This window comes from Ambystoma mexicanum, chromosome 1p (assembly GCF_040938575.1).
Source record: "Ambystoma mexicanum isolate Mex_15411 chromosome 1p, UKY_AmexF1_1, whole genome shotgun sequence".
Classification (NCBI taxonomy): Eukaryota; Metazoa; Chordata; class Amphibia; order Caudata; family Ambystomatidae; genus Ambystoma; species Ambystoma mexicanum.
Window position 1 is genome coordinate 495,454,777 of NC_090921.1, and position 27,935 is coordinate 495,482,711.

Sequence of the window (27,935 nt, forward strand, 5' to 3'; positions counted from 1 at the left end):
TTGGAAATGATAGCTAGGCCGCCGCCTCTAGCATTGGGTCTGTCAACTCTTGAGTATGTGGTAGCCATCAGGTATGGCTAGCATAAGGGTGTGGCCTGCTGCCTCATGAAGCCAGGACTCTGTTATTGCAAGCAGGTCCAGGTCCCCATTGGTTAGGATGTCTGTGATTTCAGTGGCATGTGCCACAAGTGATCTAGCATTGATAAGCGATCCAGATAAGGTGGTAGTGCTATTAGGTTTAACGGTGGGATGAGCAGAGTTAAGGTTGTTCTGCCTGTCCTCCTGCCCTGGTCTAGTCAAAGGTGGAATGGCTTGGGTAGTGTTTTGGGTAGGTTTGAGTATGTTTTAGGCTCATAGAGACGGGGCAGTCTTATCCGAAGTCTTGTGTTTCTGTGCTTAGGTGGGCATGATGAGATGGTAATGGTGGCCATGGTCACGTAGAGGCCTAATAAGAGTAGGAGTGGCTGGTTCCTCTGAGTTTTGCTCATATTCATGGAGTAGTCTAGGTCAGAGTTATCGCAAAGTATACTGCTCAAATTACTGCAGGACAGTCTAGTTCCAAATATCACAAAATAGGCTAATTTAAATTAACACAGATTGGGCTCATACCAGTTATCACAGATTAGGCTAAATCCAAATATCAGAATAGGCTAATTTCAATTATCACAGATTGGGCTAATTACAATTATCACAGATTGGGCTCACACCAGTTATCACAGATTGGTCTAAATCCATATATCGCAGAATAGGCTAATTTCAAATATCGCTGACTAGGCTACTTGCAAATATCACAGAATAGGCTGATTTCAGATGACGAGTTTGTAGTGACACATTTATTTAAATTACACATGCTAGTGCAGGTAATACAGTGTCTAGATCAAATGGCAGAGGCTGGTACAGAGCAAGTGACACAGAGTTGCATTGTGCTGTGTATTGTAATATTCTAATTCATACAGCACACTGTAGGTCACCCTATGCAAGGGATAGTTAGTATTTAATACTAACATGTAGAAGAGACGTGTATAAAGGTCTCTTTGGTGGGATTGGTCCCACCAACCCAAGGAGCGAAGTCGTCCATTGCAGGGCTTCTCTAGTCGAGGCGAATTCGGAGCTTCAGCAATCCAGCAGGGCTTCCCCAGGCAAACCAACGGTCCAGGAGTTGCAGCAAGCGTATCTTCCAAGTTCTTCTTCGGATTCTTTCGTCCAGTGGTCGACTCTGCGTTCCAAGCAAAAAGCCTCGCCTTTTATGCAGGTTTCTCCCATTCATTCGCAGCCTAGCTGTCAATCACACAGCAAGGTGGCTGTCCTCTGAGGACAGACAGCCGGCCAATCACCTTTGGGTGCTTTTCTGTAACCAAGGGGATTAAGCACAGGGATTTTCAGCCACCTCCTCACTTCCTGCCCATGCTAGACATGCTGGAGTTAGAGGCGGGCTTGACCAGTGAATCTCGCCAAAGATAAAATTAACAAAGGGACCAAACCTGGTTTAGAGCGCATAGTAAACATCAAGAAGGACCTTTCCGGGCGATAAATGGGCACCCATGGATGTCTTACTGCAGCTGCAAGTGCAGCCCGTGGTAAAAACACACAATGGTAGGAAAAAGTAAACCACTGCCACCAGCCATTAATTGTAGAAAGGGTAACATAAAATTGTTACATGAGAAACTAGACAAAGGGGATACTAAGTAACCCCTCCAGCAACCATGGTAAGATATTGTGTGCTGGGTCTAGAAAGTTACAAAATGTAAGTAAAGTCAGTTTCACTTCACTGCTCTTGGATACAATGGTTTCACCAAGAGAAAGTATTTAAACCTTTGGGAAATCTAGGAGACTTCCCTGTGTCACTGCACTGAAGTTGCTATGTGTCAAAATGTAAAGATGATGCCTGTGGAGTTTGTCAGACTTCAAAGTCAAAAGAAACACAGTGTCCAAAACACAGAACAATACATGAGAGAGTGGGGAAAAGGTCTCACTCTCTCAAGGTTAGAAATTAAAAGTCCTAAAGTCGAGCAAAAAGAGCTTGGGCTCTCTAAGGTAGAAGGGAATTACCACATTTCTCATTCTACACTCATCCACCCCAGACTAAGGTACTGGAGGATTTAATTCACTCCATGATGAATCTCCTTACTCTAGTCGGTCATACTTTCTGGAGAGACCATCAACAGTTTGGTGATTACACCCTGATGTGTTTTCTATGGTGAAATCAAACCCCTGATGGCTGATTGACCATCTTAACAATTTAGTATTCTCCCCCTTCATCTGTATTAACCATCTCAAGTGTTGGTGGTCAGTTTGAATTACAAAAGTAGATCCATACAAGTATGGTCTAAACTTCTTCACTGACCGCACAATGGCAAAACATTCACTTTCTATGGTTGCACACCTTGTTTCATGGTCCTTCAGTTTCCTACTGGTGAAGCAGATAGGGTGTTCCCTGCCTTTCTCATCCAGCTGACTCAGAACAGCACCTATCCCTGTATTGGAAGCATCTGTTTGTACAATAAAGGATTGGTTGTAGTTAGGAGCTCTCAAGACTGGAGCTTCACAAAAGGGCTTTCTTAAGTCCTTCAAATGCCTTGGTGCACTTCTCATTCCACCTGACCTTCTTGGGGAATTTGGGAGAGATCATCACATTCAAGGGAGAAGCTATCGTCCCATAGTTCTCAATGAAGTTCCTATAGGAACCTGTGAGACCTAAAAAGGCTCTCACTTGGGTTTGAGTAGTAGGGGTGGCCCAGTCTTGTACAGCTTGTACCTTGCTAGGCAATGGCCTTATTTCACCTCCTCCTACCTCATGTCCAAGGTAGACCACTTTACTCTGACCAATTTGACACTTGCTTGCCTTTATGGTCAGATTGGCCTGCGCAAGAGCCTGCAATACATATCCCAGGTGGTTAATATGCTCTTCCCAAGTGGGGCCTATGTGATGCTGGAAATGCATTGGAGGGACAGGGCCTCCTTGTCCTGCAGTCCTTTTATCATGTGTGTTCTGTTATTTTCTGCACAGGAGTCCATGTGGGACTCCTGGCAGTGCAGCTCTTCCTCTTTTTGGTCGTGGTGAACAGACCCTTGAGGTACCCACAAGTGGGGGTACAACCCTGTAGCTCTAGTGTATGTTTTTGGATACCTGTGTGTGGCCCATAGAGCAGGGTATGGGCTGGTGGCAGCTCCATGCTGTATTTGACAGGTGCTCTGAGTATCCTCCGTTTTGGGATACCCAAGCCCTGCCATTGGAATCAGTTGATACCTGATAGGAGACAAGATGGACCCTGTGGCTTCTTGCTTTCTATTGCCTGTTAACTTGTTTTCCCAAAGTCCTGGGAAGTCCTGACTCTGTCCCTTCCCCTGACTGGCTGTTGGGTGGAAGTTCCATATATAGTATTGTGGGGGAAGTCCAGGCCAGACTGGCTGGAGCCTTCCCAATGACTGTATGTTGTGGGTACGCCTTTGGGGTGGTACCTGGGTGAATGTAGTGTGTGACGAATACTCATTTCATGTTAAGGGTGTCTGGTTTCTGGTATGTGACACAAAGACTGAGACAGCCCTGCCCGAAACTGGTATGAATGCAGTGTGGAGTGTTGCATAGCTGGGTACTTATCCCAATACACATTCCTTGTTGTGAGTGTCTGGAGGGAGGAGAATGACCTGAATGCACTGTGAGCCTGATTGGCTGCCCGCCTGGATCATTGGTTGCCTGAGTGGGACCCAGCAGAGTGAATGAGAGACCAAACTGTATATCTGGGGACCTCTCACCGATGGAAATCGTTCAGAAGCTGAAGTCGAAACTGATGCTTAATCTCGAAGCCGAGCCCGAAGAAGGAGGTTGCCTGCTGTTACCTTCGACACAATCTGAAAGCTGCTTTGTCACTGAGAAACTTATCCAAGAGAGGACCTTGCTAGGAGACCTCTTACCGAGCTACGAGGGGCCATCGTGCACCAGCTAACCTTCGCCGAAGCGGCCTGGAAGTCAGTCCTCGAATGGCTGCTACCAGAGACTGGGACCGCCGCGGAATCACGAAGCAAAGCGCCTGGACATTGAAGTCCATCACCGTCGAGTCGACCGGAGCCGCAACGCTCCATTTCCTAAGAACACTTTGAAAAAAGGGCTCCCTCGTTCATCGCCGACGACTGCTTTGCCCCACCGGAGAAAGTCAAGGCTGCCGATGCGCTGAGTAGAATCCACCGGTGAGCTTCCGCCACCCGAAGACCACAAAGACACAGACGACCCGACGCCCTTGCTGGGCCAAAGTTCTATCGTCGTCAAGGTGCACCGCACGCCTCATCTTCGCAGGACGTCGACGACCGATCGTCAATGAGCACCGCCCGGACCGGAGCTGCTGCCTCGATGCCTTTGTTCACCTTTTCTTCATGGGATCTCGACGATCCGTGACTCCTGTCACTCAAGAAGGATCCATTGAAGACCCGACATCGAACTCTGATAAGCCAGGTACATTGGGGCAGTAGAACTTTTATAGAAGGAGATAAGACTCCAATAGACAATATATGGACTGGGCTTGTGTTATATATTTATTTACAGGTTGCCCTGGTGGGGGAATCCTCACCCAGAACTGTGTCTAGGTAAAAGGGACACTGCATTCTGCCAATTGTCTAACAACCTGTTTTCCTCCTACATCTATGGTTGATACCTTTTGCTATATTGATTTGTATGCTATTTGAACTTTCTACAGTTGATGCATTTTAATGGAATCAGAGTAGTAGTGGTACCACATAGAAATTTTATATATTTGCCATTATCGTATTGCCAGAGTACAAAGTGTGTGATTGTGTATATAACTTGAACCTTATTTATATAAAGACTGTGTTATCACTAACATAGTATGTGGACATTCCTTTGTGGGTGCTTGGGGACTACACTGTACTTAAGAACCAGCCTGCATCACCTCCTGAGAGCTAAGCCTTGATTGCTTGTCCATTGCTACCAACAATCGAGAATCTTGGCTGTGGTGCTCTGTGCCTCTAATTTGCCATATAGAAGGCAGGAGTACAGATAACCCCCTCCAGTCTTTACACTGGTGGCAGCGGTGGGAGGCTAATGGTTTTAAGAATCTGTGTGTAACCGTGCCACTTAAAAAATACACTTTTAAAAAAAATGTTTATAACTGTGTATTGAGTTTAAAAGCATAACATAATAACAAAAAACATGAATCATCGGCATACAACAAATGAGAGAGGAATAGCAGTATCAAAGGCAGTATCAAAAGCGAGAGGGGCTCCGCCAGGTCGAGGGCCCAGGACAGTTGCAGGGCAAGGCAGGCAAATAATGTTATTCAAGATGCTGAACTGTATCCATCGGCAGGGTTCAATGCGCATCAAGCCATTTGCCCCATATTTTTTCGAATTTGCGGGGGCAACCCTGTGCGTTATAGATCCGACGTTCTGAAGCCGCGCACCTGTCCAGGTCATTCCTCCAGCGGTTCAGGCACAGTGGGTCTGCAGAACCCCATTTAGCTGCGATAAGTCTCTTGCCGGCCCCTAACGCTATTGACAGGAACATTTTTTCATGTTTTGTCAGGTCTACTTCTCCCCAGATGCCCAAGAGTACCATTTTGTGGTCCCCGGGGATTGGTGTTCCCATGGTGGCAAAGATCATGTTAATACAGTCCCCCAGAAGACCTGTAGCACTGGGCAATCCCATATCATATGGTAGAAGGTGCTGGCTCAGTTTTGCATCTGATGCATGTCCCATCTTCTAGCCCCCCCCCCATCTGGCCATTGCAGTACGTGAGTGATAAGAGCGGTGAAGGATTCTCAGTTGTATTAGTCTGAGTTTATTTTCTATCCCAATTTCCCTGGGAGACATTAATGCATCAACCCAATCTTCCGGCTCCAGCTGGCCCACATCCCTTTCCCACTTTGCTTTGAGCCTGTCAAGCTGTTTAGCCCCAAAAGAATTGAGGGCCTGATAGAGAGTGGAGGTGACCTTTGAGGGGATGCCTTGCGGGAGGATATTGGTCTCAATGGGAGAGCATGGGGGTATGTTTGTCATGTCTGGGAATTGGGTGTGGATGGCGTGGGCCAGCTGCGCATGCCGAAACCGGTCCATGGGCGCCAGATCAAACTGCACTTGCATGGTCCCAAAGTCTAGGAGGCGACCCCCCTGTATCACATGTGCCAGTGTGTGTATCCCTTTTGCGTGGCAGTGAGCGAAAGAGCCCATTTTCACTACTTCTGGGAGGAGTGCATTGTGCCATATAGGTTGGGACAGTGTTGGGATTCCCTTCCAGCCGATCAGTTTGTGTGCTTCCCGCCAAGCTCGACGGACATGATGAGTCGTCTTGGGTAACTTCGGGAGATGGTTGTGGGTGGCATACAGTGTCTGCAATGGGGTTAATGGGGTCATGCTCTCTAGCTCGATAGGGATGTGCGGTAGTGTGGGGTCTGCATGCATCCAATCGTTTACCACTCCGATCTGTGTCGCAAGGTAATACGTACTTATGCAGGGCAAACCAATACCCCCCTCCCAGACCGATCTCTGAAGCGTATCAAGGGCGATTCTGGATTGCTTCCCTCCCCACAATAGCGTGTGGAGATTCCTATCAATAAGTGCGAAGGTTTCTCTGGGGATGGTGAATGGGGCGTTTTGGAGAACGTAGAGGAGTCTGGGGAGGGTCATCATTTTGAATAGTGCGGCTCTGCCCATTAGCGACAGGGGGAGTGATTGCCAGTGGGAAGTGTCTCTGTTGAACCGCTCTAGTACTGGTTGTAGGTTCAGCTGGGGGAATCTTTCAAGTGTCGGATCGAGTCGTATGCCTAGATATGTAAATTCCCTGATAGAGATATGGTATGGGCAGGACTCAGGAATCGCGGATTCACCATCCTGGATTGGGAAGTAAATGGTTTTGGTTTCATTCACTTTCAGGCCCGCAAAGTTTTGATATTCCCTGAGGATGAGGGAGACAATAGGGCATGAGGTGCACGCGTTACTAAGGTAGACAAGGAGGTCGTCCGCATAGATCAAGAGGCGGTCTTCACCTCCCCCCTGCCAGGCGAACCCAGTCCAGTTGGTGTTAGCTCTGCGCTCAATACTAAGTGGTTCGATGGCCAGGAGGAAGAGAAGCGGAGACAGCGGGCACCCCTGTCTCGTACCCCTACCCAAGGGGAATGATTTAGAGCATCTGCCATTCACTCTTACCATGGCCTCCGGGGATGCATAGAGCAGCCTGACCCATGATATGAATGCTTGTCCCAGGTTCATCCGGTTTATGATTGCCCACAGAGCGTCCCACCCCACCGAGTCAAATGCCTTTTCAAAGTCCACCGCCAGGAGGGCTAGTGGGGCCGGTATTTCTTTGGCTCTGCTCAGCGCCAGTTGGATTCTGCGTAGATTCATACGAGTGGATTTATTGGGCATAAATCCACATTGGTCCGGATGGAAAAGGGTCTCTATTACCTTCAGAAGCCTGTTGGCGAGTGCTCTGGCAAGGACCTTGGCTTCTCCAATAATTAGTGAGATGGGGCGATAGGAGGCACATTCCTCCGGAGGTTTCCCTGGTTTATGTATGACTACTATGCATACCTTCCTGAGGTCCGAGGGGAGCGCCCCAAGTTCTTTGCTGCGTAGGAACATGCGGTGCATATGGGTCGATAGCGTACCTCCGAGGTATTTCCATGTTTCTGTGGGGGAAACCGTTGGGACCCGGGGTTTCCCGGGCTGGAGCTGTGTTAGTGCCTCTTGCACCTCGGCCTCTGTGAGTTCTGCGTTCAGGAGTTCCGACTGGTGTCGTGAGAATTTCAGGATCTCGATCCGGTCGAGGTAGTGGGAGGGTACAGCCGGCGAGCTCTCGGCAGGTGGGGTGTAGAGCTTCTCGTAGTAGGTGGCAAATGCTTTGACAATGTCAGAGTCATCTGTGAGTAGTGTGCCATCCGGCGATTTAATGGCACGTACATGTCCCCTGCTTTGTTCCCGCCTCTCCAACCTGGCCAGTGTCTTGTTTGCTTTGTCGCCACGTTCATAAATTTGACTCCGGACGAGCTGGTGGGCTGTTCGTGCTGTGTCCAGAGCTAGGTTACTGAGGGCATCTGGTCAGGGCATCCTTCGTCTCCCGGTCGCTGTGTTCTAGGGTCTGTCGCTCACACTCCAGGACATGTACCTCTGCCTCTCTGATCTTTTGGACTTGTCTTTTTTGGTGGGCGGAAACCGCCGAGATAGCTTCTCCCCGAAGAACTGTCTTATATGCCTCCCAGATCGAGATCGGGCAGTCCACTGAGCCCTCGTTGATTTCGAAATACTCAGTTGTCTTTTTTTCCAGTTCCTCCGCTATCTCGGGGAGCCGCAGATGGTATGTGTTCAGGCGCCAGTTGCGATCCGGACCTGGGCAGGCATTCTTCAGGGTTAGAAGTGGAGAGTGGTCCGAGACACCCCTTGCGAGGAATTCAGCGGCCAGGAGTCTGTGGTTTATGCTGCTGGGGATGAAAGCATAATCAATCCTGGAGAGCGATTTGTGCACACCGGAGAAGAAGGAAAAACCAGCCTCCGGATCTCCTATGAGATCTATCGAGAGCAGTGTCCATGACTTCGTTAAAGTCCCCCCCTATAAACCCACAGATCGGCCTCTTCCTCCAGGAGGACGTTCCGCAGTTCAGACAGTAGTTCCTTCGTGAGCGTGGGGGGGGGGGCATAAATTGCCGCGAGGACCCATTTCTCGCCCCAAATATCGGCGAATATCATCACATACCGGCCCCGGGGGTCAGCTTTGACCTTCCTAACCTGTAGGGGGACGCGTTTGTGGACACGGATCATCGTGCCCCTGGCGCCTTTCGTGAATCCGGCCTGGTAGGTGTGTGGATAGTTGGACCTTTAGAAAAAATTGGTGTCCGTGCCGATCAGATGCGTTTCGTTTAGAAGAGCTATGTCTGGCGAGTAGCGATTGAGATATTGGAGCACCAGCCTTCGCTTTATGCTGGAGCCCAGTCCGTTAACATTCCAAGACAGTAAGGATACCTTGTTGGAGTTCATTCTATCTGCGTGGGTGCTGAAACTCGGCATCTGGAAGGATCAATGGCAGTTGCATAGTGTTCAAGGGAGTGCAGGGATGCTCCCGCAGAGGAAACGCCAGTGGGTCGCCCCGTGGTGACATGCCAGACGCCTGGATGATATTGGTATCGGCTGTCACGCCCGTAGGCCGTGCGCGCCCCCCTCGCCCGTGCCTGTCGGTGTCATGCCTTCTCAATCCGTGATTCTGATTCCTTATATACCTAAAACACCCCCCTCCCTGTACTCCCCCCTCCCCCACACCCCCCCCCCCCACTGGGAGCACCAGTCACCCAAACTTCAAACTTATAACTTGGTGAACTTCCTCGGGATAGCCCGGACTGCGATAGCCCTTGCGGCGCACTAGGTGTGGCAGCCGCTAAGTGAGCGTTGCCATGTTATTGTGTTCCAGAATCATCCCCATATTGCGTAGAGTTTATCCCTTCTCTGTAAGGTTCCCAGCTGTGCCGTTGTCTGTATTGGTCGGGGATTGAGGGGGCGAGGGCCGCTCAGACCAGGGCTTCTGTGTGGGCGGGCCCGGTGGTGTGCGCCCCGCTCCAGGGCCCGAGAGGACTTGAGTTTCAAGCCAGTCCCATGCCTCCTTGGGGTTGTGGAAGAGGTAAGTGGTGCCCTCGTAGTAGACTTTGAGTAGTGCCGGGAAGAACAGGGCATATTTGACAGATAACGACTGGAGTTTCTTCTTAACGGAGTTGAATGACTGGCGGCCCTTTTGGACTTACTTGGTGTAATCGGGGTAGAACCCGACTTTGTAGCCATTGTACGTGATCGGGCCAGAGGCCCTGGCCATTTGCAAGATCGCATCGCAGTCCCGGTAGTTCAGCAGCCTTGCGATCATTTTTCTAGGTGGGGCTCCCATGGTAGGTCGGCCAGTGGGCACCCTGTGTGCTCTTTCTATGGAGAAACATTTTGATAGCCAGTCTTCGAGGAACAGTTCAGCACTGGGGCCCTCTTCTTTCTCCGGTATTCAGAGGATCCTCAGGTTATTGCGCCGCGTTCTCCTCTCATTGTCCTCAGCGCGGTATTCCAGCTGGGAGACTTTCTGGGTGATTGCGGCCAGGTGCTGTTCCAGGCGGTGGACGGTGTCTTCTGTGGCGGACACCCTTTGTTCCGCCTCGCCCACCCTAGCTGAGAGGTTGCGTAGATCCTGGCGGATAAGGGAGACCTCTGAGGACAGGCCGCCAATTCTGAGTTCCAGCAACGTTCTCGAGTCCCCAATCACCTTAATGAGGTCAGAGAGAGAAATTGGGGGATCATGGGTCTCCTCGCCGGCAACTTCCTCTTCCGGAGTCTGCGTTCCCTGGCGGGGGGGGGGCCTGTTGTGTAAAATTCCATCTTACTTTGAAGAGTTTGTCGTTTAGATTTTTCTTTCCCCATGTCGCAGGTATCACACCCAGTATGGCAGCAGGCATGTGTATATTACGTAGTTGGGCCAGTGACACAATGGAACCCTGGTATATTCACACAAAGTCGGCGTCGAGGTCAGCGGAGTGTATGTCTCCGGGGTGTGGGTCTCTTGCACAGACTGGTAGGCCAGGCGGGTGGGGGGGGCTCGCCTCGTAGTAGCGGTGTCCTGTAGGAGCTGTTCATGGATCAACCCTCACATCCGCGCCCCCACCACAGTCCAGGTGTGTTGAGACCCTGATCAGAGGGAGTGCGGGATCGGATCCCTATAACGTTCACAGGGGGAGCGCAGGTTGTTGCCTGTTACGGTCCTTAAGAGTTCTGATCAAGGGCTGCACAGGCCCTGTTGCCGGACCAGGTTTATAAGGGGCTGTGTAGGGCCGGGGGGGAAGAAGCAGGGTTGGCTCCTGGGCCCACTCACACCCCTACCTGGCCGTGGTCGGGTCCATTGCCTTCGTGTTGTCTTCCGGAAGGGGAGCGTGGCCCTAGATCTTCCCAGGCGTGCCACGGCTCAACCCTGGGCGGTGCAGTCTCGCTGATGGTGGGCGGGGGGGGAGACCGCCGATGAGAGGCTGGTGGTGAAAGTCCGGGCCTGGGATGAGCACTTCAAGTAGCCGCCGGGTCCGGGACGAGGAGGCGCCGGAGCACTTCCCGCGTAATCCTCTGCCGACACGGGAGGGAGTGTGTGGAATTCTCCAGCGGGTTGCAGTAGATCTGCGATCGGAGCCTCTTCAACCCCACCTCCTGACAAAGTTCGGGATCAGGCGGGCAGAGGGGGTCGCACTCGCGACTCTGGTGGTCCCGGCAGAGCGTCCCAGGGCATGCTTTGTCGGCTCGCAGGTGCCCCCTCAACGCGTATCCCGGCTCCAGGATCCGATTCGTCCCAGAACTGCGGCGACAGTTGCCCAAGTGCGTTTGCCCAAAATACACTTTGTTAAATTGAGGTTTACTTGTGTACTAAATAACTACATTACAAGCAATGGAATCTATCCCAAATGGTAAATTGACTAGGATGAGCTTAGAGGCTCTCCAGAGTGCTTGTGAAGCCAGGCAGTTAGACCTTGAAGATAGGTCTAGGACTGAGCTGATAGCTGCCCTGGTGGACTACCAGACTGATTGTAAACCTCTTGATGAAGGGGGGATGCAACCATTGAGGCACCTGCCCCTGGGGTTGTTACTGAATCTGTTTCTGGGAGTGCCACCACTTCTGCTCCCTCAATTTCGAACCCCAGAAATGTTTCTTCAAGGGAATTCCTTGGAATTTGAATTTTTAAGGATGAAATTGGCCTTTGAATATGGAAAGTTGGAAACTGAAGCTGACCTAAGAAAGAGGAGTTGGCACAACAAGTGATACTCAAAGATAAGGATCTTAAACTTAAAATCAAAGACACTGAATGCCAGAAATTCCAGCTAGAGAAAGCTAGAGCAGAGACTTCTCCAAACCCAGTTGTCAGGTCCCCTACCACCACCAAGTTTATGAAAGATTTGGTTGGTGTGTATGTGGAGGGTTCTGATATCCTCCAATGGATTGAAGCGTTTGAGATGGCTTGTGGAATTCATGATGTTGACAAGAGATTGATCTAAGTGTTTTTTAAGCAGAGTGCCTCAGACTGGTTATGACTGTATTCTGAAGCTGAGAGTGGAAGAATGGGGTCAGTATGAGTGCATGAAATCTGCTCTGATTGCCAATACTTTAAAAGGTCAGGGAGTTAAGAAAAGAGAGAATGTGTCTTGGGTTGACTGGGTGAGTGCTCCACAAATGAACATGATGGGGTGGATTGATGGTTGCAAGGTGAAAACTTTTGTTGAATTGTCCCACCTTTTTGTTTTTTGAGCATTTTTCTGACACCTATTCACCAGAGCTGCGTCAGTATGTTGCTGACCAGAACATTTTAAATCCCTTTAAACTGGTCATGCTGGCTGACAAGTAGGTCTACCACCGAGTGTCCCCTAAGGACTCCAGTGGGAAGGACAAGGACAAAGAAAAGTGGACCTCTCAGAAGGCTGGGGAGTCCCAGAAGCATTCACAGTTGAGTAAACCAAAACCCTCATCTCCTAAGACCCAAAGATCTAGTGGGGATAAGACCTATGTGGGTGGGAGTAAGAGTAGTGGTCCACCTGCTGCAAAGCAGGCTCCCAGTGGTTCCAGAACCGTACTCCGCATTCCTGGCACGTGTTGGGACTGTGGGGCTCTGGACCACAAGAAAGGTGACCCCAAGTGTAAAGGTAAGGCACTTGGAGTCCAGGCTGTCAGCTTGATCTACCCTTACCAAATGCCTGAGGTGGAGGCCACTGTCCTCCCCTCCTCTACAGGGATCACATTCGGTGCTCCTGTAGATATTTCCCTAGTGTCCCTTGGGGGCTGGGGCCAGTATGCAGAAGTACTGTCTACAATCCCACAGAACACCCGTAGGTTTTTGAGAAGTGTCCTCTTGAATGGCCAGCCTTCTACTGGTTTGAGAGACACTGGGGCAAGCATGACAGTGGTGGACAGGAACCTGCTCAAGCCAGAGGACTATGTAGGTGCTCCTCTGAGAACCACCAGATCTCCGATTGCCTAACTGCCATTCAAGATTGGTGTACCGCCAATGATCTTTGTCTGAATGCCAGCAAGACGGAGATCCTCCTCATCAGCACACCTTCACCATCCTTTCCCCTCACTCTCTGGCCAGCCTCCTTTGGCCATCCTCCTACCCCCACCTGTGAGGCTAAGAACCATGGGGTCATCTTTGACTCCACACTTTCCTTCTCTGCCCACATCTCTGATGTCTCTAAAAAGTCAAACTTCCTACTGCACCTCCTCAGAGGTACTCTGCCTTTCCTCTCCTTCCCCCAGAAGCTCACTATCTCCCAAGCTCTGGTTCTCTCTTAGGTTGGACTATTGTAACAGCCTCTTTCTAAATCTACCTGCCTCTACTCTCCGCCCTCTGCAACTAATCCAGAACAGGACTGCAAGACTTATCCTTGGCCTCAAGCCCTGGGATCGTATCTCTCCAGCTCTGAAATCTCTCCAATGGCTCCCAGTGGATGCAAGGATTAAATTCAAAACCCTCTGCATTGTCAACCAGGCTTTCTGGGGCCTAGGTCCAAAATACCTTCAGCTATCCCTCTGCAAATACCTCCCCTCTTGAGCTCTTCGCTCCTCCAACTCCCTCAGGGTCAGTCATTTTTCAAAGAAACGAGCTGGGGGTAGATCTCTGTATTTGGCTGGGGCCTCCCTCTGGAACAGCCTCCCTGCCACTACAACTTGAGGAGAACCATCTCCGGTACCACAGTTTGTTGCCGTTATTATTTATTTATTTTGTATTTATCTGTTTCTCCTTTTCTCCGCACTTTCCACTTGTCCCCCCTTCCATGCACTTTTCTCCTCCCCCTCTCACATGCACTTGCGCATTCTCCATGTCACTGGGCCTAGTAAGATCGTTGTTTTGTTCTCCCCTGTTCCCCTCTGTCTTGTCGCGCTCTGAAACACTTGTGTACGAGCGCGATAGAAATTAAATATCAATATCAAAGTGGTCCCATAAAATTAGACTAAAGAAAAACCAAAAATGGAATTCTACCCTACTGTTTTTGGAAAATTGTTTCATTTGCTTCAATAGGAGTCAATCACTGACAAATGTATGGGGCAGAGACTCTTATATGTATCACCTACTTGGCATCTTGATTCTCATGTAGGAACATTGCATCATTCAAACATTTAGCAGCAACTCAATTGAGGATTATCACCACATTTAAACTTGCCTGCCCTTTTTACCTGGCAAACTCAGAGAATGTGGATTCATCCCGTCATATCTACTCTTAGCTACCAACTTGGAGTCTCATGAAGACCATGTCCTCATTTAGCCATCCAGTTATTTCTCTGCTTACAGGGTAATCCCATTCACATTGTAGAGTCCTTCTAGTCTTCTAAAACCAGTTTCTGATTTGAATGGGGGACCTGCAGGGAAACAGCCTTTGTTCCCTATAACGTGAAATTGCAACAGGGAAATATACTACAGGTTGAATTTGAGGCTCTCTGCCCTATGTTTCCTAGGCGCTTATGTTACATCACCAGTGAGGCCGATGATGGGGACTCACTGGGGAAAATAAGTCTCTGAACCATGGAGGGGTGGTGGTTGCGGGGGTGCAATCAAAGGTCTTGGATATGTTTGCAGAATAAGGCCCCTGACATGAGTTGTTCAGTACACCTGTGGTGTTAAATTTTTCCTTCCTCCCCACAATTTACTGGGTGACGCAGATGTTGTCCATAATCTACAAGCACTGACGTATGCGTAAAAACATTTGGTTGCATGCAGTGATTCTTACGGAAAGAGCCCCTTAACGTTCTGTAGCACATTACCAGGATCCACAGCTGAGTTGTCTGAATTCTGACTAATTGTCTCATTCTGTAGCTCTTTTAGTATGGTCTGTTACTTTGTCAGTGATGTGCTGTCAGGACAGTTTTTCTATACTCCACCCAAAGGGACTTTATAAAACTATACCTTGGGCAATACAGAAACTCCAACTCTTATTGCACGGCTGTACCACCTGGTATGTGGGTAGCAATGACCGAGCAGCCAGGCTCATCTTCGAAGGGAGAGAGGGCTGTAGAGAGGTACAAAGAACTTGAAGCATACATCTGGTCCAAAGAAACACTTATACACTGTATTGTAAAAATAAAGGTTTATTTATATGTACACAGGCAAAGAGAATTCTTTTAGAAAGGTAAGTACTATTAGAAGTCACAAACACATAACAACCAATACAATGCTTATGGTAAGTAAATCAAAGCATAAACCACATTTAGAACAGCAGTATGCAGTTCAAGGTGAGTAAAACCAAATGTTACACATTTAGAATAGCAGTATGCTATTCAAAGGTATTGAAACCACATTAGTATACTTTTAGAATGAAAGTATGTAATTCAAGGTAAGCAGACCCTATTGGTAGTAAATGGTTACTTGTTCAGTTTCAGGAATAATATAGTGTCACCAACTGTGTTGCTTTGTAGAATAGTGGAACACAATGAAAGGTAAGTAAGTAACTGTGTATACCTTTCAGAATGGCAGTAAGCAATTCACAGGTAAGTAAGAACTTTGTGACACTTGTAACGTATTCTATTTCAGAGGTAATCAGTTACAGCACTAACACAACAATTTGCATCACTTGTCCTATTTTCTAGACAGAGGCCTGCGGTGCGGGGCATGATTACGGTAGCCCCTCACAAACGCACAAATGGTCTGGGAAAAGCCTTTCCTACGGTGGCAGTGAAAAAATGGAAAAATCGCCCCGTCAACCTACGGCTAGATGCAAACTACATATGCTTTTGAAAAAAAATTGAAAACACTCCTATTCAGATACAATCTTGCACTTTTGCATACACGAGTAACTGATAGCCTGCATACGTCTGTCCTGTAACCTGTCTCTGTGCACTGCATGTCTGTCCACGTGTCCACGGCCGCGCCCCGATGCAAATAAATAAAAAAGAGGCCTTCTACTTTAGAAGCCCTTCCCTATTCTAGCGGATGAGTGTTCTCAGGCAGAAGGGGGACACTGGTGGCCCAGTGGCTAACCGTAGGCAGGTCAGGATAAGGCACAGATGCAGAAAAGTCAGAGTTCCAGAGGATTTCTCGTCCACCAAGTAAGTTCAGACTTTAGAATTAGTAGAAAGTGTTCAGGGACTTCGTGGAACGCGCCCTCGATGCGTTCCAGCGTTAGGCTTCGGCAATTGGTATGGCAGAACTGTCAACTACACGAAACGCCGCCCTAGCCACACTGGAGCGACACAAGACTTTAGGTAAGTATGACCCTCAGCCACAAAGTACCTCAGCAGTGAAGATGAGCTTGCAGATGGACGCCTTCACGATGCAGCAGCAAAGGACCCGGTCTCTGGATTCTTGGTTGTGGTGACAAAAGAAAGGACACTGGATTAGAACTTGCAACAGCAGTCGACAGAAAAGGCTCCCAACAAAGGATTCTTCTGTGCTTCTCGAGGTTCTGTGGATTTGGCACCCATACAAGGTACCAGATGTGGAATGGTCATCTGATCGATTCCCCTCACAGTCTTGGTTCAGCACTCTAGTGAGCGGATTTCTAGGAGTGGAGTCTTGCTTCTGGAAATCCAGCAGTAGTCCACCAAAGTTTCAGCAAGATTAATTCACGGGAAGACATTGGACAGCACTAAGCTTCGAGGTCTCAGGGTATTGGTGGTTTGCAGCCCAGGAAGGTTACAGCTCGCCCTAGGATGCCTCAAAATGCAGGTCTTCTTAAGACTGATTGGTCCCACCAGCGTAAGGGTCAGCTGTGTTTTCTTCGGGACTCTTTCGCATGGAAAAAGGGGTCAGCACAGGCAGTGGTTATACAGCAGTCATGTCCTGTCACTGGAATCAGCTACAGCCGTCTCCTCTTCTTCTTCCTCCTCATCGGATTCAGCTCCAGTGTTCGACTTATCTTCAGCTTCCAGATCCAGACCATTTATCCAGGAACCGAGTCAATCTGCACACATGCTACATTGAAACTATGGGTGGTGGCTGTCCCTTCAGGCTTTCAGGACAGCCAGTCTCCCAGTAAGGACCGGTTCCAGGCAGACTTCTCCCTCATTTCCTGTCTTCAGAGACACCTGGAGCCTCGGCAGGCTACACAAAGGGTTCCCGCTGAAGACAAAAATCAAACCAGGACCTCCCCCACCCAGGATGGCAGAAGGACCAAGAAAGGACAAGAACACTGAAAATGGCAAAAAAATAAAGAAGTCGCCATTCTTGATGAATGGTGACCCTTCTGTGCTTTACCGCAGCTTGTTTTACAGCCTGCAAGTAAAAATCACACAAGTCAGTAGAACGCGTCCACTGCTACCAGCCATAATTGTATACCTGTCACTGTAACAGAAATGTTACAGGAGCAGTGAGAAAAGGGATACAGAGTAACCCTCCAGCATTCCACATAAGGTGGGGTGTGCTGGTCTCAAAATATAAAATGTAGAGATGATACAAATCTCTCTCTACCATTGAGAACATGTGTTCTGCAAGTGTAAGTAGCTGTAACAGAAAAGTTACAGCAACAGTGAGAAAGGGGATACTATATACCTCCTCAGCACTCCACATAAGGTGGGGTGTGCTGATCTCACAATGGGGATTGTAGAAAGGATAATCAGTATCCTTCTTCCATTGGGAACAGTAGTTCACACAAGGAACCCAAGAGAAATTAAAAAGGTAAGCTTAAGGGGCACCCCAGCAACACTGCACAGAAGGTGCTATGTGCTGCAGTAGGAGAATGCAGATGCCCAAAAGGTTATAGGAAAGTATAATTCCAAAAATAATGTATGGAGGGAGAGTCATATAAATGACTTCCATGGGAAGAGTAAAAGAAAGGGTAAGCAGGGTAAAAAGGTTACCACTCACCCAGGAACATAGAAAAATAATCCATAAATCCGGCAAAAATTGCTGCGGGTCTCACAGGTGAATAAGATTTAGCATAAATATGAATATCTAACCTAACGGGTGTACCAGTCAGTCGTGCACACATTGTTTTGGTCGTTCCACAAATTGCATAGTGTTTTAATTAAGAATGGAACGTGTTCAATTATGTAATTTTGTGTTGAAACAAAAGAAAACAAAGTTCGCTTTGTGTGAAGTGAAACTGCCTGGTGCATCTGCTGAGTTTTTCATGCGGTTTACACCAGGCTGCGCTGTTCCGTTTTTTTACGTGCCCTGGCATTTACGCACAGCCTGTCCAGATTACATTAAGTTATAGTTAATTGATATCGATTCCTGACTTTGAAGTTTTCCTTTCTCTCTGCCCTTGTTCCATGCTTCCATGTTTTTAAATTAGTTATTGGCACCCTTTCCCATTTGTAAATATCTGCTAACTTAGTTTCTTCACAATCAATCCGTATTTATATTTTCGAAGGGATTCTGTCCTCCGACGTATTCCTCATCTTAGATATCTCCTTCCAGCTCTGCTGGCCTCGGAAAAATTTTTCTCTAGAGGGCGCTGCGCGTCGACGTCCTCCGAGTCGATGTCCCTCGACAGCCGCTGTATCGACGTCGACGTCATCCTGCCTATAAAGGCCGCGCGCAGCGTCCGTTGCTCAGTTCTGTTTTTCCGCGCTTACTCAGTGCCTCGGAATACCGTTGCTCAGTTCTTGTCAGATTAATCCTATTTACCTCGAGTTATTCGATCCGTACTCGATGGCTTCCTTGTCGGAACCGACAACTCCTCGATCCGGCTTCAAAAAATGCCGAGATTGTCACTGACTGACCCTCACAGAGTTTGTCTGTGGTGTTTGGGAGCTGAACACCATTGTTCGGAGTGCGAGGACTGTATGTCCATGACAGCTAAGGCCCCGAAGGAGCGTAGGGGGAAGCTGGAGAAAGGTAAGACTTTTAAAGCTTCTTCTTCGTCGACGAAGTCGAGACACTCGTCTCCTCGTCACCATTCGCGCTCCAGGTCTCGGAGTGGGTCCCATCACTCCTCGAGATCGAAGCACTCGAAGAAGAGACGTCGAAGATCCCCTTCTCCATCTTCCTCTTCCTCTGTTTTGCCAAAAAGAATCCCTTGCCCCACGAAACATAGTTCCCGGGCTCAATGGGAGGAATTCCGCAAAAATATGATGAGCGTCTTCGAGAAAGCGGCCTCGACCCCCTCGAAGACTGCCGAGAGCGATGCTCTGGTCGAAAGACCCGAAGGTCAAAAACGCCGCGAGTCGCAGTACCCGGCGAAGGAAACCTCTCGAGCGCGTCTCGAACCCTCGAGTAGGACTATGACCTCCAAACCTTCCTCGAAGGTTCCGTCGACACCGTCGACGAGGGTTCCGTCGACGCCAAGGTCGGTGTCTTCGACGCCGTTGTCGAAGGGACCTTCGACACACGGGTCTGTCGACTCGACGCCAGCTTCGACACCGGCGTCGACCCCAATAAAAGTCACGGTCACGACACGCCCAGTGACTATCCCCAGGTCCTCGATGACGATGGCTTCGAGATTGTCGAGTAGAATCCCAATTCTGTCGAGGTCATCGAGGCCTCCGACTTTGTTTTCGACGCCACGCTCGAAGCCTTCGACGTCGACGACATCGACGTTTTCGAGGCCGATAATGACAAGTTCGGCACCCTCTGCCTTGGAAATGGGATATACTCCCTTTATGAGTTCAGAACAATTGAGAACTATGTCCTCAATTTTGGAAGAGGGTGAATTGTCTGAACAGGAAGACACATTTGAGTTGCAGGGACCTGTAACCCCAATTAGAGAGGAATTTTCCTCTGAAGAACGCAGGTTAAAGGATCTTCATGATTCCTTACATGAGGCAAGTGGGTTAGACACTTCCCCTGAGGTGGAGTTTGCTAGGCCAGACCCGGGGGAGCATGCTGAAACTCCCTATGGAGCGTTAATGGCCAGGATCACAGAGTTTATGGGGTGGTCTGCACCTTCACAATCTTTCCAACAAGATGACCTCACGGATATTCTTGATAAAGGCCCACAGGAGGATCCTGTGGTGCCTTTCCATAAAGCTCTTCAGAGGAAGATTATGACGAACTGGGAAACCCCAGATGTCGTCCCGGCAGTAAATAAAAGACTTTCTACAAAATACAGGGTATCCTCTACAGACCCAGAGTTTTTGTCAAAACACCCATCCCCAGAAAGTCTGGTGGTACAGGCAGCATCTTCTACCGATGTCAAGACGGCTTATCCTACCGTCCCACAGGACAGGGACGATAAAAAATATGATGCTATGGCAAAGAAAGTTTTTTTCGCCATGTAGCATGGCGTTAAAATCTGTGAATGCTACTTGCACCCTTGCTAGATTCAGCCATACACTTTGGGAGTGTGCTTCTACAGCGGCTGACTGCATCCCGGAGGGAGAAGAAAGGGAGGCGTTCCTGAATATCATACAGGACGGTAAAGGCGCTATGTGCGAATCCCTCCAGACGGGCATTGATTCGGCTGACAGTATCAGCAGAGCAATGGCGGCAAGTACAACAACCAGGAGATTTGCTTGGTTGAGAAAGTCTGGTTTTGCCCCAGATGTGCAAGCCAGGCTCTTGAACATGCCATTCAATGGCTCTTCTTTGTTTGGGAAAAAGGCGGATGACAGTTTAGAAAAACTGCAAACTTCAAAAGCAGCAGCAAAATCCCTAGGCGCTGCAATCCGTCAGACACCTTTTCGTCCCACAGGAACCTCTGCGAGAGGCAAGTCCTTTCGCTTCTACTCCGCATTCGGAAGAGGTAGAGGACGACTGGCTCAAAGGGGACAAAGAAGAACTACCCGAGGTGGACGGGGTAGATATTCAAAGGCCGCAGCAACAGCAGGTGCCTCTTTACCATCGGCATCTGCATCAGCCGCCCCAAAACCACTCTGAGGACTTCCCTCACAGGACACCTGTATGAGGCAGGTTGACTCAACATCTGGCGGAATGGCAGGCTATCACGTCAGATGCTTGGGCATTGGAAACAGTTGCCCAAGGTTACTGCCTGCCTCTCCTACGCATACCTCAGAGTCATCCACCGGGGATCAGCTCTCAGAAAGCTCCAGATCCGCTCCTCTTGCAGGAAATTTTGGACCTGCTAGAGAAAGGTGCCATAGAACCGGTACCTGTAGCGGAGAGGAACAAGGGCTGGTACTCCCTTTACTTTCTCATTCCAAAGAAAGACGGAGGACTGAGACCCATCTTGGACTTGCGAGAATTGAACAAATTCCTCAGAAAAGACAAATTCAAGATGGTCACTCTTTCTCAGATCCTCCAGGCCCTTCAGTTCCAGGACTGGTTGGTATCTCTGGACCTTCAGGACGCTTATTTTCATGTGCCTATCCATCTCAAACACAGGAAATACCTGAGGTTCGCAATTGGCAACTCTCACTATCAATTTCGAGTGCTGCCATTTGGGCTGACCTCCGCCCCGAGGGTCTTCACCAAGTTAATGTCAGTAGTGGCGGCAAGTCTAAGGAGGGAAGGGATTCATGTCTACCCCTACCTGGACGATTGGTTGATCAGGGCTGTCTCTTCGGAACAAGCTCAGATCCAACTAAATCACGTGTGCCACTCCCTTCACAGACTGGGCTTCTCCCTCAATTTAAAGAAGTCACAAATGATACCATCGCAGAGACTCCAGTTCATAGGAGCGATCCTGGACACTTCCCTGGGAAAAGCCTCGCCACCAGAGGTGAGGGCTCAAGTTATTCTACAGATGGTTACCAAGTTTCAAAATGCCCAACGTCTCCCAGCCTTCGACTTTTTGAGGTTGCTAGGCCTCATGGCATCCTGCATTTTCCTAGTGCCAGAGGCTCGCCTGAGAATGAGATCCCTCCAGTGGGCACTGAGGACTCGGTGGTCACAATTCTCAGGGAGAATGACAGATCTTCTTCAGGTTCCCGACAGGGTGGCTCGATACCTTCAGTGGTGGGCCTGTCAGGAGAACATTCTGAAAGGAGAACATTTTTGGCAACCCTGGCCGGAGATAACAGTAGTCACGGATGCCTCACTCACGGGGTGGGGAGCCCACGCCAACGACTTGACCATCAGCGGTCGTTGGTCTCCATCGGAGTCCAGACTACATATCAACCTGTTAGAGCTGAGAGCCATCAGACTTGCGCTGAAGGCGTTTCTGCCAGCTGTACAAGGGAAAAACGTCCTGATAATGACGGACAACACAGTGGCCATGCATTACCTCAACAAAAGAGGAGGCGTAGGATCACTACCCCTGTGAAGAGAGGCGATGCAGCTCTGGTTTTGGGCAATCCAAGAAGGAATCTCTCTATCGGCAGTTCACCTAGCCGGAGGGAAGAACTTGACAGCGGACGCTCTGAGCAGGCAGAGCACAGTCTCCCACGAGTGGGAACTAGCTCAGGAAGTCCTTCAAGAGATCTTCGCCCTTTGGGGAACCCCTCAGGTGGATCTGTTCGCCACCAGCGTCAACAGGAAATGCGATCTGTTCTGCTCAAGGGAATTTCCCCCGAGAGGAGCTCTGGGAGACGCGTTCATAGTGGACTGGGAGTTTCCGCTTCTGTACGCGTTCCCACCGGTCCCTGTCATTCCTCAAATGATCAGGAGGTTGAGAAGATTCCGGAGAACCATGATCCTAATTGCCCCGGATTGGGCCAGGAGAACGTGGTACCCGGACCTTCTAGACTTGTCCATCTGCCCTCCAATTCGACTTCCACTCAGAGAGAACCTACTCTCACAGAAGGGAGGTCAGGTTCTCCATCCAGACATCAAAACCCTCAACCTTCACGCTTGGCTTCTGAAAGGTTGAGGTACAAGGATTGGGACCTCCCTGATGATGTTATGGAGGTGTTGCTTTCGGCAAGGAGGCCAGCAACAAAGTCTTTATACCGCTGCCGTTGGAACAGATTTTGCAGCTGGTGTAGAGAACAGAATATCGACCCTTTTTCATGTGGTACACTAATGGTTTTGTCCTTCCTTCTATATTTGGCGAATTCAGGCCTTCAAGTTGGCACCATTAAGGGCTATCTTGCAGCGCTATCCATCTTTAAGCGCACTGCGGAAGAACCATCCTATTTCAAATTACCCTTGGTAATACAGTTTCTAAAGGGGTTAACCAATGTTTATCCCCCAAGACCATTCCAAGTTCCCCTATGGGATTTAAACTTAGTACTAACTTTCCTGATGGGCACACCTTTCGAACCACTCCATTCTTGTTCGTTAAGATTCCTTACCCTTAAAACTGTTTTATTAATAGCACTTACATCTGCTAGAAGGGTGAGCGAATTACAAGCTCTTTCTTGTAAACCCCCTCACACAATATTTCACAAAGACAAAGTTGTCCTGCAAGTGAAGCCTAATTTCCTCCCAAAGGTGGTTTCTGAATTCCATATCACTCAGAAGATTACCCTACCATCTTTCTATCCTCCTCCTCCTCACCCGGGGAAAGAGGAAGAGAGGTTACACAGGCTAGACCCTAGAAGGGCTTTAAGTTTTTACATCAGTAGACTAGCCAGGATAAGACAGGCAGACCAGCTGTTTGTAGGTTACGCAGGTCACAAGCTGGGGTTACCAATAACTAAGCAGAACATTTCCAGATGGATCATTCTAGCCATTCTGGAATGTTAGAAACTGGCAGGGAAAGAGCCCCCTCAAAACCTTAGGGCTCATTCGACCAGAGGTATTGCAGCTTCATCGGCCCTCAAAAGAGGCGTGCCGGTTAAAGACATCTGTGCGGCCGCTACATGGTCGTCTGTCCATACCTTTACACGTTTTTACAATTTGGATTCCTCCTCCAGTCAAGAGACTAGGTTTGGAAGGGCTGTACTGCATTCTATTCACCAATAGAAGACAGCGTGAAGTCAGTACTCCCTCCTCCAATAATAGAATACTGCTATGGGAGCCTATCTAAGATGAGGAATACGTCGGAGGACACAATCCCTTCGAAGAACAAGTTACTTCTTACCTTGTAACGTTCTTTCGACGGGATGTTCCTCCGACGTATTCCTCATCGGCCCTCCCATCCATCCCCGCAGTTCTACTTCCCGTGTTGTTGCATCTTACGCTCCTTCAGGGTGATTAGTCTAGTCCAAAAAGTATTATTGTGGGCTACAAAACGGAACTGAGCAACGGACGCTGCGTGCGGCCTTTATAGGCAGGATGACGTCGACGTCGATACGGCGGCTGTCGAGGGACATCGACTCGGAGGACGTCGACACGCAGCGCCCTCTAGAGAAAAAATTTTCCGAGGCCAGCAGAGCTGGAAGGAGATATCTAAGATGAGGAATACGTCGGAGGAACATCCCGTCGAAAGAACGTTACAAGGTAAGAATTAACTTGTTCTTCTGGGGTATAATGAGAAATCAACCCTCTTTCTCGCAGTGTCCCAGTTTCAATTATAAACAATTTTTTCTGAGATATGATTATGTGGTAGGTTTCAAATTACATTGTATTTGCCAGTTAGGGCGTGAGAGAAATGTTGACAAAATGGAATGAAAAGATTACTTTTTTGCTAGAGACATCTTGTGCCTTACATATTTTAATGTTTACTGCAGGGAGCAAGAATCCCAAGATAGCTTTAAAAATGGCTGAAATAAAGAAAGACAGCCATGGACAGGTAAGTGACCTTTGGATATCCAACAGTATTGGACGGAATCATGTCAATTGAGTTAGTGTTTATGGAAAGCAGGTGGTGGCTTGAGAGAGAGGAATGATTTGCTACATCGTGGGGTGGGCATAATAAGTGCATGTATAACTGTGTGTGTTGTGAGTGGGGATTATGTATTTGGCTTGCAGTGAGTACAAGATAAGGACTTTATTGGTAAGAATGTGTAGAGTCCAACTGGTGTGGGACTTTACAAGACGTATCTCTTGGTATTGGGTAACCCACCTTTTAATATAGGCCTGTACTACACAAGTTGGTAGAGTGACTGAGCAGCCAGGCTCATCTTAAAAGGGGTAATGTGAGCTGTAGAGCTGTACAATGAAATTAGTAAATACAGGTATCCAAGTAAACACTTACACACTTAGTTATAGCATAAATAAGTATTTATATATACACCAGAATAATTAGACAATCTTAAAGTTGGGATTCAGTTCAACAAGAGCAATAAAGTAGGGGAGTACATTTTTCTTGTTATTCATATTCCTGCATACTGAGTGACCTCATTTGAGATAAGTAATAACACTTATTTGTGATCACCATTACAATATTGAGTTTTAAGGAGGGAAAAGTTAGACAGATCAGAACATACTTTGTAAGTAGTAAAACCAGGGTTCTAGGTTAAAGTTTCGAATGCAAAGGATCGAATTACCAAAGGGTCAAATTTATTTATTTTTTTGTCCCCCCCCTCCCCAAAACCCCCCTTTTTGTGGTAAAAAACACTTTTTTTTCCAAAACGGAAACCCAAAAAAAAAGTCGACCCTTTTGTTTTAGCTCAAATTGACTCGACCCTATGGCATTCGATCCTTTTGGATTTGAACCTTTAACCGTACACCGTAAAACAGTTAGATTCTCCCAGAGGGATGTAGGCAGTCTTTGATCCCAGCAATAAGTGTTCAACAATTAAAACCTGAAAGGGAACAAGCACTGCAAAAGCCAATAGGTTCAGAAGGGGGGCCTTTAGGGAACCAGGACAGCCACAGGGCAGTTCAAAGTTCTGATGCACTCTTCTTAGAACATTGTTTTAAAATAGTCAATAGTTCAGTAGAAAAAAGAGAAGCTCATGAAAGGTGGGAGGCCAGTGCAGGTGAGTGAAGATCAACTCAAAAGGGTTTAAAATAGTATTCCTCAAGCTAGGAAGCGCCACAATTGCCAAACGGTAGATGTACCCCAAGCCTGACAGTACCTGAGCATTGAAGAATTGGTTCCAGCTGGATGCCTTCCTGTTGCAGTGTAGCAGACCCTTGTTCCTGGTCCTTGGTAATGGTGATGAAAGGGAGGACATTTGGCAGGCTTCTGCGACAGCACTCGAGAGAGGGAATCTGCAGCAATGGAGTTTCCTTGATTCATCAGCCTTTTGTGGTTTTAGTGCCTTTTTCTCAGCGCCAAAGAAGAACAAACAGCTCTGGTTTGAAGTTACTTGATCTCTCGGTCCTGGACTCTAGTGAAGGGACTCCGGGTGAACATTTCCTGCTTCTGTAGGGTCCTTTGGATGCCCACAACGTTTTGACCGGATTTGCACTTACGAAGACAATGCACTCGATGATGGTAAGGGGTCGCTGGGCATTGGGATTCTGTAGTCTTGGGAATGGCACAACAAGTCGGGGGTTGCGCCAAAATGAAGCTCGTCTCAAGCCTAGTTGGTCCCACCAGCTCAAGGGAGGAGGTTGTCCCTTGTGGGTCTTCCCAGTCAAAATGAAAACGGCGTCAGCACAGCTGCAGGGCTTCACTGTGCACTTTGCAGTCCAGGTAAATGCTGCTGGAGTCTCTTCACATCTTTTTTGTCGTTTGTTGTCCTCCAGTGGTCAACTCTGCCTCTAGTTCGCATTCATTCCCAGCCCTAGGCTGTCAATCACCCAACAGGGTGTCTGTCTTTCCGGACAACCAGCTGGCCAATCAGAACTGGTTACACTCAGGCAAACCTAGAGATAAAGAACGGAATTTTCAGGACCTTCCCTCACTTCCTGCATTTCCAGACACACTGGAGCCTGGGCTGGCTTCAGGGCTAAAGCCTGCCAGAGGCAAAATGCTCTAAGTACTCAAATACGATTCAAACAGAGTAAAAGCTTGGATGGAACTAACTGACAAGAAATGGCGAAAAAAGAAGACAGCGGCCGTTTTGGGAAAATAGTCACCCTTGGGTACTGTACTTCAGCTGAGAAATCAGCCTGCAGGTACATGGCACAAAGGTGGTTAAAAAAGAAACAGACTCCATTAAACAGTAAGGAACACTGAAAATCATAGTCAGGAAAGCACATGAGAGAGTGCGAAAAAAAAGTCCCACTCACTCAGGAGTACACATTAAAAGGCCCTGAGGCCAGCAAAAGAGCTGGAGGTCTCTAAAGTTAAAGGGAATTGGCACAGAACTGAAAATTGTTGAAGTGACGAAGATGGATGTGAACTTTAGAGGGGTGCAGTTTAGCTTGGTGTGGAGAATTTTCCCTATTTTTGATGGTGAGGTGTGCAGAATATTCCTTTGCATTTGTGTTGATATGAATGTTTTTCTGTTGTTCGACTGATTTTTATCCTTTTAAAACACTCTGCTGGTGCAGCAGGCCTCACAACCTGACCACTCCCGAACCAAAGACATGCTCGCTTCACTAGAATATTTCACACACAAGGATGCCAGACCTTCACTGGATACTGGACAGATTCAGATTTGGTCTATGTCCAAATTGAATATTCACGTACACTTTTATGGACTTTGCCACTTTTGTCCACTGTTGTTGAAAGTCCCAGAATAGGTTTTGTCAGTTTTGGCATAGGTTTAAACATACTGCTGGAAAGCTAAGTAGTCACACTTTAATAGCCAACTTCGGCACACCTTGGAGCCTGTAACACATCCATTCACTACTTTTAGTAATACCAGTTCATCGCTCTGAAACTAACTGCACATAAATATTCCATTCTCCTTCAGACACTTTAGAGTTCACCCTCCTCCTTTATGCAATCCTGATTCATCATCTACTGTGGCTGGATTGGCATTCACCAAAGTAATCACAAACACTATTCTTCTTTTAGTCCCACATCTGTTTAAACTGCTTGTTTGTGTTGTCTTCCCCTCTTTCCCCAACACTTCACCCATTCTTTTTACAATCCACCACTGACGGTTGTCTTGATAACCTGGGCAGAGGCACAGTACACCAACTTTGAAACAGGCCGCAGCACTTAGCGACCGCTGCAGTGGTGATTTGGCACAGTGGTAAAGAGTTCTGACATACCATCTTCTGTGTTCCTTTTCAGATTGTGAGCACTGAAGAAAAGGAGCTGGTTCTGCCCTTCTCAACTCTCTTCCCCACAGCAGAGTATATAGCACGAGCTGGGTGGACACAGGATGGAAGATAGTACGTACATCTTTATCGAAAAGTATTGCCTTTTTAATATCTTTGTGCGCTTTTTGATAGAGCATGAACAGATACCGTCTTGTGCCAGGGAAAGCAGTGCTCTA

The 27,935-nt window shown here is 48.2% G+C and overlaps 1 protein-coding gene across 4 annotated transcripts in view; it reads left to right on the forward strand.

The window, feature by feature from the left end:
* Positions 1-27,935, forward strand: part of DPP9 (dipeptidyl peptidase 9) — a 1,325,370-nt gene that overhangs the window by 639,403 nt on the left and 658,032 nt on the right. For all 4 annotated transcript variants that reach the window (XM_069649353.1, XM_069649356.1, XM_069649354.1 and 1 more), the window contains 2 exons: positions 24,381-24,442; positions 27,731-27,831. In XM_069649353.1, coding sequence (XP_069505454.1) covers positions 24,381-24,442; positions 27,731-27,831 — 163 coding nt within the window. The remainder of the gene's footprint in view (positions 1-24,380; positions 24,443-27,730; positions 27,832-27,935) is intronic.